This window comes from Epargyreus clarus, unplaced genomic scaffold, assembly GCF_041222505.1.
Source record: "Epargyreus clarus isolate Ecla_fem2 unplaced genomic scaffold, WU_Ecla_fem_2.2 ptg000024l, whole genome shotgun sequence".
NCBI classification, from domain to species: Eukaryota; Metazoa; Arthropoda; class Insecta; order Lepidoptera; family Hesperiidae; genus Epargyreus; species Epargyreus clarus.
Genome location: NW_027332231.1, coordinates 3,966,613 through 3,982,474, shown reverse-complemented (window position 1 = coordinate 3,982,474; position 15,862 = coordinate 3,966,613). Strand labels below are relative to the sequence as shown.

Genomic DNA, 15,862 nt, shown 5'->3' with positions numbered 1-15,862 from the left:
TATTATTATACTCCTAGCAATAGAATTAGTTATGGCTTCGATACGGTCAACTAAGATCTCAACTTATTCAATGAATAAATGAAACAATATCTCTGAATCTTATACTTATCTATATTGTTATATTTAACTTATATGTATATACTCAGTTACTGAACCTAGATAGCAAATAAACGAAAACACAGCATTTTCATACAATAAATAATACTGTAATGTTGTTAACTTTCTTTGTTTATTCTACGTTATTGCATTGATATAGTTACAGGCGCTAACGTAAAAATATCGCAATATCTCACAAAAACATATGAAAATATATTCTACTCATCAATATTATACGAGAAAAGAATATGGATATCATTTTATATTGTAAATTAAAAAAAATACAAATAATGCATTCTTTCAAGGTTGCACCGTGCCCATTATTTAATTAAATGCATTTACTTTGTCTTCACATTCAAAAATTCCGAAAAAATAGTAAACAATAGATGTTATTTAACTAATAATATATACGACAATCATGCGACTTACCATAGAAATACAATTTCAGTACTACTTTCTCTATTATTACGTTATTATGTTTATCAAGTTTTAGTCACAAATATTTTCCTTATAGCAACTAGCAACGTACAAATCAATTGAGCTTTGCAGACGAGTGGACTGTATTGGACGATATATACAAGTGTATCGGGGACAACAAGGAGCTTCATTTATTCCATTGTTGAACTGTTGAGTCGCGATAACTTCAGAATGCGAAACGTCCCAGCGTGCTACTATCTATTCTGTTCATATTGTGAGTACAAGTGCTTTTCAAAGTTTTTTCACCTCGCTATCTAGTACTGTACTTTTTTATTGGTATCTACCGTCCGTTATTAACAATTAAACATTCGATAGATTGATTATAGGTAGTAAAGGGCGTTCGGAGGTATATAACTATCGTCAATACTTTTAATACTAGTACATTTGTACATTTTAGTACAAAGAATAATTGGGGAACTTATGTATTGTAAGTTTGGTGAGTAATTCATAGTAAGCTAGCTAGATCTTAGTAAGAATGCTGTGTTTTAATTTTTTCAAAATTTTTTCAAAAAGATTTATGAAATCCTAAAGTACCTAGTACCTACCTAAGTTATCTATACTAAAATAAAGAGGAAAACTTTGTTTGTGTGTTTGATTGTAATAGGCTCAAAAACTACTGGACCGATTTTAAAAATTCTTTCACCAGTCGAAAGCTACATTATCCACGAGTAACATAGGCTATATTTTATATGAAATATGTTTGATAAATAGATTTTGAGGCGGTACAAAGTTTGCCGGGTCAGCTAGTTTAATCATAAAGTAGGTACTTGCGCATAATAACTCTGCAAACGCGCATAATAATAAATAAGGAAAAATGTGTCTGATTTGACTTCTAAATAACTGCCAATTTTCAAGTTACTATATAAATTAAACGAAAAATAAAGGTATTTTTAAAGTCTATTCATCTAATCTGCGGTCATTCACCTTGGAGGATGCAGGTAAATTAGTTGGGTTTTTGCCCACTATGGGATCAGACAATCCTACGAAAGCAATAACATGCGTGGCTGCTTTTCATAAAATTATTATAATATTACTATCTGACCCGGTAAACGTTGTGTTGCCATATAAATAGAAAAATGTTAAGTGTGAACAACCCTTATTACTTAGGGATATGAAAAATAGATAGTAGCCGATTCTCAGACCTAATGAAAATGCATATAAAATTTAGTGAAAATCGGTAAAACCGTTTCGGAGGAGTAAAGTAACTAACATTGTGACACGAGAATTTTATATATATGATATTATAATTGTACCTAAGTGACATCAAGGATAATTTAAATTTAGACATGCGTGCTACGTGTGTGCATGCTTCCGTGCGAGCGTGCATGCTCATATTGAACAAGTTTTTCTAAGGAACCATAAGTACATACATATAAACTTCATTGTAAATGGTCTTTGGAATAACTATTAATTCTGTGCAAATAACTGTTTCACTCATACGACTGAGTAGACATATGAGCGAAACAGTTATTCGTTACGTAGATATTACCGAATAGACTCGTAGTTATAATTAATGATATGGTTTTGATAAAATTACTCCGCTGTCTGATTTATTTGTAACTGCACTGTACGTGAAAATAGAAAAAAAAACGCACATAAGTTAGAAACACGTGTTCATCATTGATTAGAAACACGTGTCAACCCATTACTGTCCCACTTCTGGACATAGGTCTCCTCTCCAATGAGAAGGATTAGGCCATAGCCCACCGCGCTAGCCGAGTGCATATTGGTAGACTTCACATACCTTTGAGATTTTTTTTAATCTCTTAGGTATGTAGGTTTCCCCACGATGTTTTCCTTCGCCGTTTAGCACGTGAATTATAATAAGTTTGAAAAATCGGAGGTGAATGCCTAGGATTTGAACCTCGGACCCCTTGATAGAGAGGCCGAGTTTCTTAACCACTAGGCTATCACTGCCTTGGTACATAAAACACTTGTTACATCAAATTATTTAGTGCACATTTTGTTTTTAATACCTTGTCAATTTCTGCCAATGTCTGCGCATTTTTATCTTTAACAAATATGCATCGTTACATCAATGTCAACAATAGCAGTGCGTTCATGCGTAAATGAAATTCTTTTCATATCAGAAACGTGTCTAGTAATGAGTTATTTGGGTTATCCTTGAGCCCCCATACTGAGCTTACACTAATAGAAACATTGCTGGTTTTAAAATAAGTACGTACATAAACGTCTACTTTTATTACCATGTCGTAGCTACTCAATACCTTTCTTTAATGTAATCTAAACAAAAACCTTAGATGAGTAAAAGTACCTACTATTTTACTTATTAAAGACAAATACATAAAAAAAGTCTAATTATTACATAAAGATACTTCGCCGCCTTGAAATTGAATGAAGCCACAAAAGGCTGATTTGTCAGTTATTTTTTTGAATTCTTGACAAAAAACATTTTTAGAGAAAATTTACGAATAAATAACAAATACTTGGTAATTTGCATAATAAATAAATAAGTATTTCAAATATTTTAGGAACATATAACACGGAGACGTGGCAAAACTTTTTTACGCAACTATTTCAATTCTCAAAAATTGTTACATTTTCTTGTTAGGAGTGAGGATTTTTTTATAATCTATGATCTATTACGACAGAATAATAGTAAAAGTACCTCCAATTTTTTTTCGAATAAAATGTAAAAAATAAAGTTCTTTGTCAAATCGTAAAATAGATAAACAGATTTAAACTTTATAATACTCAATATAATAAATCTCCTTCTATATTTATCTAAATAATATTTTATCATTGTATTGATCATCTGGATATCCTTTTTCAAAGTAAGGACGGTTATAAAACTTTCATTTTTCATTTTATTGTATTATACTTCATTTATAGTTTTAAAATGTACTTCCAAAATATCACTAAAAATAAGTTTATTTTTTTCAGTTTCGTCTTAACTTACTTTTCGTATCCTAATGTTGAAGACCGGGTTTATTCGATTAACCGTGTTGCACGACAGCAATTACAAAACATTCCCAATTTGATACGGAAACGCTTCCAAATAAGTGTGTCAAAAGGAAGTATCCAATGAAATGGTCTAATTTAGAGTTCGAAAACGGAAATTAAAAAGCTTGCACTGTTATAATTGCATACAGTTGTATACTGACGCTTATAAGAGTTCCGTCAGTTCCGTGGCCAAAAATGTGTAACGGGACCCTGGACTGTCCGTCCACTTAGCACAAAATTCGATCTATCTTTTGAACCGTAATAGCACAGAACTGTACGGAACCATTCGTGTGAGAGTACGATTCGCACTTAGTCGATTTCTTCAAAATTTATTCTTATAATTATACAGCGCTCAGTAGTGCGCTTCGATCAAGTATACTTGGTATTCTTATTTATTCTTGATCGAAGGTAGTGAGTGATGATAACTTTGTAAGTCACACGCACCCTGAGCTTAAACACTTATACGAGTATACACTTGTTACACAATAATTTAAATTATACTCATAGGTGCATTACAGCACTGCATACTCATCAAAATAAACAATTATGTACGTAAGTAGGTATTTTATTATGTTAGGTAACTATTAAATAAATACTGAATATTTCCCAACAGGAAAAATCTTTTATTATTAATGTTATATATACACTTAATTGGTAATAAATAATTAGGTACCTATTGATAACAAGTAATAACTAACTGCTAAAGTGCAAATATCTACTGATTCAATATATTTTGATTTAAAATATTAAACGAATTAGAAAATAAATTCTAGCACCAAAAAACCTAAAATATTATCATTAACAATATCCTTTCTATCTACGAGATAAATTTGTTAATAAAAATACAAGTATAGATAAAACGATAAGCGCTTTGTAGATAGACGGACGAACAGACAGACAGATGGTGTTTTTACTTCTTACATAACAGGGCAATTTCATGTGCGTTACTCTAAAAATATATAATTAAACGCCTAAATACTTATTTATATCTTTCTTAGAATTTTTAATTATGTTAAGTTTTTTTTTATTATCAAACCTATTTTACGTATTTTATTAATCTATGCCTATTTCATGCCTATTTATAAACTAGTTGTGCCGCGCGGCGGTTAGGGAAAGAAAAATAAAGTTGTAAAAGCTCATTTCTAGTACATATATTTCTCAATTAACTCACGTATGGCTTCATGATTCAATTTCGTAACGTAGTATAAACTTGCAACATGAATGTAAACAAACGCATGGGTAACGAACTTTCGGAACTTTGCAACACGTTCCTTTCTTCGTTTTACGGTAGGTTTATTGTCATATTAAGATGACATTGTAAAGTCATAATACATTTCGTGATTATTTATTTATCAAAGTTTTAACATTAATCGAAGTCGTAATTGTCTGTATACTCTATATATCAACATTACTGAAAAGTTTTACATTACATTCCAGTTTCCACTAAACTTTACAAACGCATTGCGTGGAACGGAACGTTAACCGGCCAAACGTAAACAAAAGATTGCTGTGCGTGAGACCGTGACGTTAATTTGAAAAGTTATGAAAAACAAACGAGTAAAAATGTGACGGGCAGTAATTTTCTATGATTACCCGTAAGTTATAGGTGCGTTTTCCATGTTTCATACGAGAACAAAGAGAAATTGTTTATGTAGTATTATGTTCTAAAAATAAAAGTGATATTGGCAACAGGAAATCCCGCAGGAAATGAAGACCTACAAGTCGCGAACGCGAACTGTCTGTGTAACTTTTATTTAGTTTCTATTTTCAAAAGCTATGGGTACGACGTACAAAGAGTTGTTTAAACTTTACGATTTGATACAATGTGGCGATGTAAGGTAAATATTTCTGTCAGTTTTCAGTGTTTTGAATGAAAGATAGAGAAGTTAATGAATTTATATTATAAATTTTAAAGTTTAGTAAATTCCAAATACGAACTTAATTGTTTTTTTTTTGTTTTGCAGATCAGTTCACAGATTCCTGTTGGATAATAATGTAGATTTGAATATGATTTTACCTTCCAAAGGTATAGGAGTGTTACATTTAGCAGTAGGAATTGAGCCTGTGGATAAATCCAGAGAATGTACCGAATTATTGCTGAAACATGGAGGAGATCCAAATATGAGGTGAGTACTATATTTTTTGTATTTTTCTAAAACACACTAACATTGTAATATTTTTACTCTATATAGATTCGGTTATTTGATTAATTATTTGTTAAAATTATTAAGTATAAAACTGATTTTTTTTACCATTGTCCATGCATCACTTAATTTTTGAAATATTAATGGAAATGTTTTATATGTAGTGAATATTAATATTCTGTTGAAAAAATATAAATTGATATTAGATTTATTTTTAATTTTACGTTTTACTGGTCATATTGCTTATCGATTATCCAAAAGATGTTCTGCTTTCTTATTGGCAAATTACATGAGACAGTGTTATGGACCGTTATTGCAAAATATATTGCAACATAATAATTATTTGTTGATGTCTCCTTTTCTAAAATCTTTCTGCAAAAAAAAAATATTGTTTCTGAATGTTTTAAATAATAATAAAAAATATTACTCAATATATTTTTTTAATGTAATAATTTTTTATACTATACATGTTACCCTAACATTTATGTTCCACTGCTGGGCATGGGTCTTTCCCCACAATTACTCCAATGCAGATTGGAGGAGGATAGATCCCATAAAATGCAGAGGTATCAATATATCAACTACTTCTGTGTGAAGCAGTTCTGTGAGGATGCCGGCTAAGTTATATATGAGGAGCCCATCCTAGTCTTCAGGGGCAACCACACAACTCTGATCAGCTTTAGATGTTCTATATGAAGTTGGTTAAAGATCACCATGGACAGCAATTATTTCTTACCATCACATGGAATGCTCATTGCAAATTCAATCTTATAAAAAAAATATGTGGCATACCATATTCCATAAAAATATATTTAAATATTATATGACAATAAACTATTTAATTTATATTGTAAATAAGTTAGTTTGCACTGTATGTTTTCTTATAAATTAAAACATATGTGTAACATAACATATCCTTATAGTTCATATTTGCAGGTGGCATAAGTTAACCAATGCATAAATATAGCACACACTTTAAATATAATGAGAAACATCTGCTCAGCTACTTTGCTTGATGACTGTACACAAACTCACAGCTGCTAAATGAACACATTGCCTTTTCTTCTTACAATTCTTGTTGGAGCAGGTGCAGTCTTTAATATGGACACCTACTCATACAGTTGCATAATAGTATGGCAATTAGCTTGTTAGGTATTTTTTTATATTCTGCATTTAACATGATGGTAGTCTTAAATAGACTTAGTTAAAATAAAAAAGTGTAAATACTTTTTAACACAATATAAAAATATTGATTTTAAAAAAAGTTAATTTCGAAAGGTGTACTTAAATATAATGTAAAGAAAATAAAAAAGTTGAATACAATGTTTACATAAAATACAGGACTCCAAAAAATGTTATTTTAAAAAATAAAATAAAAAATAATAAAAAGACACCCAGAAAAATAAAAAAGATAACAATATTATTTTGTTTAAAATTCCATTATTACCTATTTAAAATTAGGTAACCTGTGTAGGTGGCAAAATAATTAACAAAATGTTAACTATGAGTCATATATTGCTGGAAATATTGTGCAACATACACCCACTCAGCACAGGAAACAATAAAAATTTGTATTGCACCACATTTCCTAATCTCAGAGGTGATCAAGTGTTGCCCAACATTCACTTGATTACCCCGTGTGGGTGGAGCTGACCATTACCCTCCTACACAGGCATAAATAATAATCTAACATGCTTTCCATTCTAAGAAAGGGACTTTTGAATGGGAGGTCAAACTACAGTTAGCTTAAGTAAGCAATTTTCCTATTGATATTTATTACTTTTGATCTAGCATTTTTAATTTTTAAGTGAAAAATATTACTCTGATAGTATGTACCATTGTGGTAAATTTTATTATTGAATTAATTAATTTGGAATGGAAACTAAATATGTCACTTAATTAAATTGAGTGTGCGATAATGGATTTATTAGATTAGTTAGTTATTTTTAATAAACAATCCTTATCAAAGCTTAATAGTGAGATAACAAAGTGGGAAATACGGTGTAGGGCTTATCTAGTAGGTAATATAATCAATTTTATTATTTTGGGGATTTCATATACAATATTTGTATTATTATTTTTTATAGATAATTCATTTACACATTAATATTATATAAGCATCAATGGATAGGCAATGCCTTAGGCATTAACATCCATGATATGATCATATATAAGACATCTTATTGTTTCATTCTACAACTTATTATTACTACTACTTACTACATTATTATTAGTTGCAAACAATAATTGTATATATACAGGGCCCCTGTATGCACATATTGATTAACACCCTCAACACCATAAAACAAAATGTAGAGACATGTGATGGCATTATTGTTTTCTTGATACCCTTAATATTGAAGGTTGCATAAATATCTATATATCATTATTTTTGTAACATATCTATACATTGCTACCATTACTTATTTTAATATTTTTAAATGATGACATCTTCCAGCAATGACGACGGCGTGACTCCGGTGCACATAGCAGCGATATGGGGCAGGGTGGAGAACTTGAAGCTGCTCATAGGATGCGGGGGGGACGCAAGTAGACGGGATATGGATGGGTACTCGGCGTTCGACTATGCGGCGCGCGAGCAGCAGTGGCCAGTGTACGACTACTTGCACAATGTTGTTGATCAGATGGAGGACTGTTGGGGCACCCAGTGTGCTTATAGTTTGGACTTAGGTAAGGTTTCAAAAAGTGGATTCATTAACGTGTTAATGTGAAGTTGCGTTTTGGTGATTCAGTGTGGAAGCCAGCTGTCTTACATTGAGGTGATCTTTGTCTTCAAGAGTAGCAACTTACTCTGTCCGACCGCAGATGATCCTATCTTGGTTTGATATACATCCAGGGGCGGCAGTTGCCTCTGACTACGCTGTTTGATTTATTATTTGCTACAACAGAAGACCTTAAGAATTTTAAGTGTATTACTACACTTGGAATCAATTTTACTCAATTTTATTTTTTTATAATATAGGAGTAGCAGACGAGCATGCAGTCCACCTGATGGTAAGTGGCTACTGCCGCCCATGGACATCTGTAATTAACCCCAGATAGGATTACATATTCCTACCTGAGGTCGGCCACAGATGCGCCGCTACCCCTGAGGACTAAGCTGGAACGCCTCGGAAAAGTATGTCTCCCTTACCACACTCTTCAAAACGGATCATAGCAGCGACTAACACTGCTGTTATTAGGCAGAAATAGTTGTGGCGATGGTGCCGCCGGAGTTGAGCCACGAAGGATTCTACCACCTTCAAACAAAATATATAATTGTTAGAATCGTATTGACACAGACCAATTTACATAAAAATATTCAAATTGACTCCTATAACAAAACATACATTGTCTGGTATTAAAACAGTCAAACCAAATATATCCCATGACACACCATGCCTATTGCCTAATTAGGCATGCAGTTTACTGCTTCCGCATACTACGACGTGCTCACGATATCCGTTATCTATGGATATTAATAATCTTCACACGGAAGTCCTAATAAGGAGTCTATTTCGTTATTTATTCGTTGTTTAAAATTATGCAAATGATGACGTCGACAAAATTTACATCTGGAGGCACGGCAGTGCCTCCGCTAAGTCGAGCCAAAAAAGCGGCACGGCCGTACCATTCTTTTCTCGAAGCATATCGGCCCATTGAATTTTTTCGTTGTCTTTTAATAGAGTCAAATCGAAAAAGCGACAATAGGTTCTTGATATGACATTCAATTTTCAACTTCTCGTACTAAATGTTTAAGTTTGAAATCTAGGCACGCAACTCTGATTTTTAAATTGTCTATTTTTTTATTAACGGCTTTAATGGTGAAGGAAAATATGGAAAATTTTAATGCATGCATGCAGTTATGGGAAATAAGCTTTTACGTAAAGCTTAAAATCCACGACACCGTATTTGGCTAAAGTTATGGAATATGGCCTACATATTTGCTATAGGCTGACATAGCCTTCACATTCTGAAAGGAGACTCAGGCCTAGCAATGGGAAAATGAAATGACGATAATATTAATGATCAAAACGAAATACTTTTAAAAGGTTGCACATTTTATGCAACAATTGTAATACATATTTTTGCGATAATATCTGTATTTCTCCTATTTAATAAGGATAATAATAATGGAATAAAATACTTACGTATTTTTTTAATTACGAAACAATACGTATATGAACTGACATAAGAAGAACGTTTTTTTATAATATGTAGCAGACGAACATGCTGTCCATCCAATTGTGGCTACTGCCGTCCATGAACATCTGTAATCAACCCCAGATACGAATAGATTCCTACCTGAAAGCGGCCATAGATGCGCCGCTATACCTGAGGACTGAACTGAAATGCCTTGGAAGTTGAAAGTATGTTCAAACTAGAACGCGGCAATAATTCCCATTGCAATTTTTTGATGAAATAGTGTGTGCCGCCGTAGTCGAACCAAAAAGGGTTTTATCATATACAATATAATAGTAATTCTCCTTTTCAGATAAGATATTAGTGACAACAGACCAAATGGTCGCAGAATACGGACCCGTAGCAGACAACGAATTATGCAAAAATTCAATAAGCAGAAAATCAGAGATGGTACGCGACTGGTGCGAGAAAACCAGTCTAGTGATGAACAAATTGTACCCGACAATCCTAACAGAAACATATACTTTAGACAATGAATCCGCGCCGTGGAGATCGACAGACTTATCCTTACCTTATGATATCACGAAAGATAACAGACCAAGTGACTTGAACGAAACTAACACTACCTTTAAAACATGTTTTTCTCGCAAATCTGGCGAAGTAGAAATAAGTGGAGTTTGTAGATTAGATATCACCTCAGATAGAAGTAAGGAATCTTTAAGTAACTCAGATCACAAGGAAAGACAAAGAATGAGCGTGTACGAAAACTTCTCGTTACCCGGATCGCCGAACTGCATAACGCATATAAACTACAAATCGAAGAGTAGTTTGAAGAAGCAGAAACCAAAATGTTTGAACGAAGAGACTCGGTCGTTAAGCTCAGAGTTTCGGAAAATGAAAATAAAAGATAATACAACATCGTTAAATGAAACTAATGATTTAGATAAAGCGGTAATAGTTGTTCAGAATAAGACAAATGAATGGCTCTCTTCATACAGTGATGTATCAGACGTGAATGGTAATACCAGGAGATCATCAGCGAGTAGTGGTGTGAGCAGTAACTACTCTGGAGGAAATATTGTTTTGGCAAGCATACATGAGGATTATAAGTACGAGGATACAGAGGAAGATGTAGTGCTCATCGAAAGGAGACTGCTTGTGTCGCCTGTTGTGTGAGTAAACTTCATTTGTCCATAAATCTAACCATTCCGAAATATGAAAAATGATGTAGATAGTGATTAAAAGAATTTAATGAAGTAGAAATTGGTTAAGATTGATAAATTTTATTAATGACGGGTTGTAAACAAAAGAATTAAAGTAATCCATGTAATAAAAAATAATAACTGAGGATTTTTTTATTAAATATAGTGGAAAAATATTTTGATTAATGTTTGAGAGTTTATATCGCTAAATTTTAGCTCAGTTGAAAAATAAGAATATCGATCGCAATGACGCAATTAAAATTGGGATTAAACAGCATCTTTTATATTTGGATTTTGTAAAAAAAATTGATAGGTTTATAAAATTTGGGATTTGATATAAAAAAATATGGATTTTTTTTTTTAATTTGGATTCACTAAAATTTTCGAAGTTAATTAAAAAAAACGGGATCCCGTTTAAAATTTGCTTTTCAATATAAAATTCCAGGCTGCCAGTAGACGATACGGCTGACACGAACTCACCAGACCAGACTATACTCTCAGTGGCATCGTCCTTACCCACCTCGATGGAGTATGACAACGACACCCTCAGAGCTGAGCTGATGAAGCGCGGCTTCCGACCGGGTCCCATACAGGACAGCACCAGGACATTGTACCTGAAGAAACTGAAGGCGTTGAAGAAGGATCCTATTGTTGTGAAGGCGGATGGGAAGAGTGAGTTGTTTGTTTTTTTTGTGTGCCAGTATGTTGGTATGGTAGAGTTTCTAGTGTTGTGACAATGCGATGAGTGATGATAAGTTGAGTCAAAAAATGGGTATGAGTAGAGTGAATGTCTTAATTGCCAATTTGACTCATAAGGTTTAATTTAGAAAACCTATTTTATTTATGAATAGTATGTCATTAAGGTGTCATAATATTTGACTTAATCATGTCATTATTATACTTTTGAGTAATTTTATTTTATAGTTGTAATTTTAATTTTACTAAATATGGTGTTGAAAACATTAAAATTAGCAAGTAAACCTGCCGTTCTACTTCACAAAGGTAGAACATCAGATTAACTACTTTCTTTCTTGCATATTAAAAAATAACAAATACCAAGATAGTCACATTTGAATGAATTTTCAAAAAAAAATTGTCTTTTTACACGCTTTATATTTGCTTCACTTGTGTGTTTGTCAGTGAGTAACTCCGTTTTTCAGTAGAAAGAGATCAACATACATCCTTATCTTACCCTGCATGTATGAAAGAATGAAATAGAATACTTTTCTACTTTTTAGTTGATTTCATCATAAAAGCGTGTTTTTTAGTTTTTTGAACTATATTTATTCTGTGTTAATAGGGTTATATGTACACTAATTCAGTGAGCTGTGTTGTCTTGGTAGTATTCACTAAATGATTTCAAAGGTTGAACTTTTTCCATTTACAGCATACAGCATAGAACTGGAAAAATCCCTCAAAACAGCACACTGGATGCAAAACCTCTCACCGTTTATAGAGTTAGAGAGCAAAGCTCAGGCTGATTTTGGAAATAGTAACAAGAAGTGGCGAGAAGGGACCGCTAAAACATCTTTCACATATCTCCTATTGGATCCACGGTTAACTGGGAATCTTCCTGCGAAAGCCGGCAAACAGAACACTCATATATCCTGGGTTACGTTCATCAACTCTATATTCTATGTCGGGAAAGGTTGGTATTTATAAATAGTATTTTTTTATTTCTTTAGAAATGTCAAAACAAGTAAGTGATTTCTAAAGGACTTTATTATTTTAACAAGCAATGATAACTATGTTTAAAACTCTGCCTCTCGGAGGGTCCCCGGTTCGAATCGCAGGAATGCTGGCATGGAATCTCTGATTTAAGTAATTTGCCAATGGTACATCATGTGCATGCAATTCACCTCATGGTATGTGGTCATTTTATCCATGGACACCTGTAACCAACTAGTTATAATGCACGAAGTCTATCTGCAAAAAATCTATAAACTATTGAACAGTGAAAAATTTAACATATTTGTGAGAAATACACAAGGCAACTCTTCGGAATTTTTAATTTGTAAACGAAGGTATAATTAGGCAGTTGTTGGTCCTAAAAGAATTACTATAAATTCACTTTCTTATAATTAAAACACCCAACAACGTCCCACCGAGCACGACAACGCGTGTGCATTAGTCGGAGTCTAAGATCGAACTGACTAAAACTAGTGGGTCGGCGTGTTACGACACGATGACAATGTTTTTATATTTGTTATTGGAGGGTATTGAAAAAAAACATCTCAACATTAAAGACGTCACGATGATCACATATTTAATAATTTCATACTAGCAATTTTTTATTTTTTGTATTTGTTAATTGTATTTTTATGGCGCATATGTCTTACGATTACGATTCAATAATTAGTACGAAAAATACCAGTTCCTTATATGGGTACTTTAATATTTGTTGTTATAGCGGCCATAGCAATACACACTGAAAACTCCAAGTGTATCTATTAGTTTAAGTAATCTTCGCGTAATAAAAACTGTTGCGTATGATTAATAATACAAATAAACAAGTTATTGAAAGTTATCTATACCTATTATTACTGTTATTTACTATTTACAGAGACATTGATAACTTATATAACAGTGTTATATCATATCAACTGTAGTTCAAGAGATAATTAACCGTTATTGCTAATCTATAACCTTAATGCTACTAACACGGCTTGAAACCAAGGTTAATGCTCATGCAATTTCAAATCTATTATTTGAGAAATTTTCTTTTTGATAAGACCACCAATCTATTTTTATAAGACACAAATGGTTTCCAATAAATCCAACCAGATTTTGATACGTCTTTTTTTAGTTGTAAAATTAAGGGTATGGGGTGAGGGAGTTATGTGTTATCTTTCCAAATACGTAGGCTTGTTTTTACACCCATAATCAAATCAATCTATCCATACAATTTTTGCCTAGTAAATTATTTAAGATTCTGCCTAGAAATGTTAATTTTCGACTTTTGTAGGCAAAACAATTGGATAGAGCGATTAATAATAATAAAAAGATATTTTATCAATAATATACAATGTGTTCATTCGAATATTGGTTTTTTTTTCAGGTAAACGCTCACGGCCATATTCTCACCTCTATCAAGCATTAACTCTATGGAAGCGAGACTTCACAACGTCGAAAGACAAAAAGGTACAGCACATTTTGGACATCTGGAAAGACAAAGTAGGTGTCATATGCTTACACATTTTCCAAAACGTTATACCCGCGGAGGCGTACACTTACGAAGCGGCTATGATCGATGTATTAGGGGTCCATAACTTGAAGAATTTGAAATGTGGCAATTATTATGGCATTGCCGCGTCCTGGCCTCTGAAAGAACGGAGAATGCTTGGGTTGTATCTATTGTATAAAGCAATGTTGATCTTTCTCAGCGAAGGCGAAAGGCAATTGAGACCTGATGATATAGACTGATGTATATTGTATTGTTTTGTATATTTGTTGTAGTATACAAGTAAATTAAGTGTAGACAATATCTCTACGCGTTTGTAGGGATATTACAGTTTCCTTAACTAAGAAATATTTGTATATTCGATACTACTTTTAAACTATGCTTGCCTGGTATTCTAAAGATAATTTATTTTGAAATCAATGTAATGGGCATAAATTGCTAAGAAATTAGGTTAAATGGATGTAATATGTATTTGAAAATTGGATATAAAGGATATTTCCGTATGTGATAACGAAATTAGTTACGTCGACTTCGGCTGTTTAAGCGCCTAGTTGTTTTTTTTTGCAGTATTATTTAGTTACGTACTAACATATATTAATTTCGATCGTAAATTAAAATTATTTACCTGTCAATTACTAATACTAATAATACTTGTATTTATTAATTTGGAAGTTCAGTTACTTTATTGGAAAACTACATAATTTAATATAGTAATAATAATATAATTGTTCTATTTTTTTTAATTAGACTGAAATAAAATTGATCATTTCACAATTGTTAAAACATTGACTAGACTAATGTACATGTTTTATTAATAATAGTAAAATTAGGAAGCCAGTAAAAAGTTAATCTTTTCAACGAAGTCGGTTAAAAAGAATCATTTGTTCTACGTTTTCATTAAACATTTTTTTGCTCATTTTTATTTGAACCTGTTTGTGTTTAAGTTTTAAGATCTCATCAATTAAATGACAAGTAAAGAATTTTGATAGTATTATAAATAATTTACGGTATTTTATAATGTTATATTAACTTATACCAAACTTCATTGCACCAATCTCAACTTACTAACTTGTACCTTGTACCTACATAATCTGTTACAAATTATAACCAAAGAAATGTTTGTACCTTGTTATCAATTGACTTTTTACGATGACATTTATGACCGTTTATGCTTTGTAATGTCCTATTTTCACTTTTTAACCAATTTTATTTTATAGTCCGGGTAAAACTGTTATCCACTCTGAGTATAGAAATGAATCGCGTCGCCATAGCAAATTGTATGACTACACCTGCTCGCAACAACTTCAGAACGGACTAGCAGCTTGGCGCGGACTATACCTATGTAATTTATTCGGAACTAAGGTTTAATAATAATAAAATTGTACCTATTTATTGCACCATGTATTTTAGTATCTAAATATTATTTAAGTTACCATTTTAATTTCATTGGCATTAATAAGTTTTAATTCTACCTTTTTGACATTTTAATAACTTTGATTTTTAGATTATGTCGGTATTTCGGATATTTTGCTATTGCAATGAATATCCAATAATTATTTTCTACTAGTCAATACTGTAAAGCATAATGTACGTTTTTTTAACAATGCACTATTTTATAAGGCTTTTACGAAATAAAACACATTTGTAAGAAATAA

The 15,862-nt window shown here is 32.1% G+C and overlaps 2 protein-coding genes across 5 annotated transcripts in view; one reads left to right on the top strand and one right to left on the bottom strand.

Annotated features, from left to right (window-relative positions):
• The window catches only part of LOC140752602 (alpha-N-acetylgalactosaminidase), a 19,542-nt gene extending 14,726 nt beyond the window's left edge, over positions 1 to 4,816 (bottom strand). The window contains exon 1 of one of the 2 annotated variants that reach the window (XM_073086956.1): positions 4,709 to 4,816. In XM_073086956.1, coding sequence (XP_072943057.1) covers positions 4,709 to 4,720 — 12 coding nt within the window. In that variant the 5' untranslated portion in view covers positions 4,721 to 4,816. Of the gene's footprint in view, positions 1 to 525; positions 650 to 4,708 lie in introns of those variants that run through there. The other variant, XM_073086957.1, reaches the window with a different exon arrangement.
• Positions 671 to 15,862, top strand: LOC140752600 (uncharacterized). 3 transcript variants are annotated; one of them, XM_073086950.1, is made up of 8 exons: positions 4,958 to 5,143; positions 5,242 to 5,375; positions 5,502 to 5,663; positions 8,140 to 8,372; positions 10,177 to 10,996; positions 11,472 to 11,698; positions 12,414 to 12,674; positions 14,085 to 15,862. In XM_073086950.1, exons 2-8 carry the CDS (start codon positions 5,314 to 5,316, stop codon positions 14,447 to 14,449), a joined length of 2,130 nt encoding a protein of 709 aa, XP_072943051.1. In that variant the 5' UTR covers positions 4,958 to 5,143; positions 5,242 to 5,313; the 3' UTR covers positions 14,450 to 15,862. The 3 variants fall into 3 exon arrangements, with proteins under 3 accessions (XP_072943052.1, XP_072943051.1, XP_072943050.1); XM_073086949.1 differs by having other exon boundaries at positions 4,959 to 5,143; positions 5,230 to 5,375; XM_073086951.1 differs by lacking the exons at positions 4,958 to 5,143; positions 5,242 to 5,375 and adding an exon at positions 671 to 787.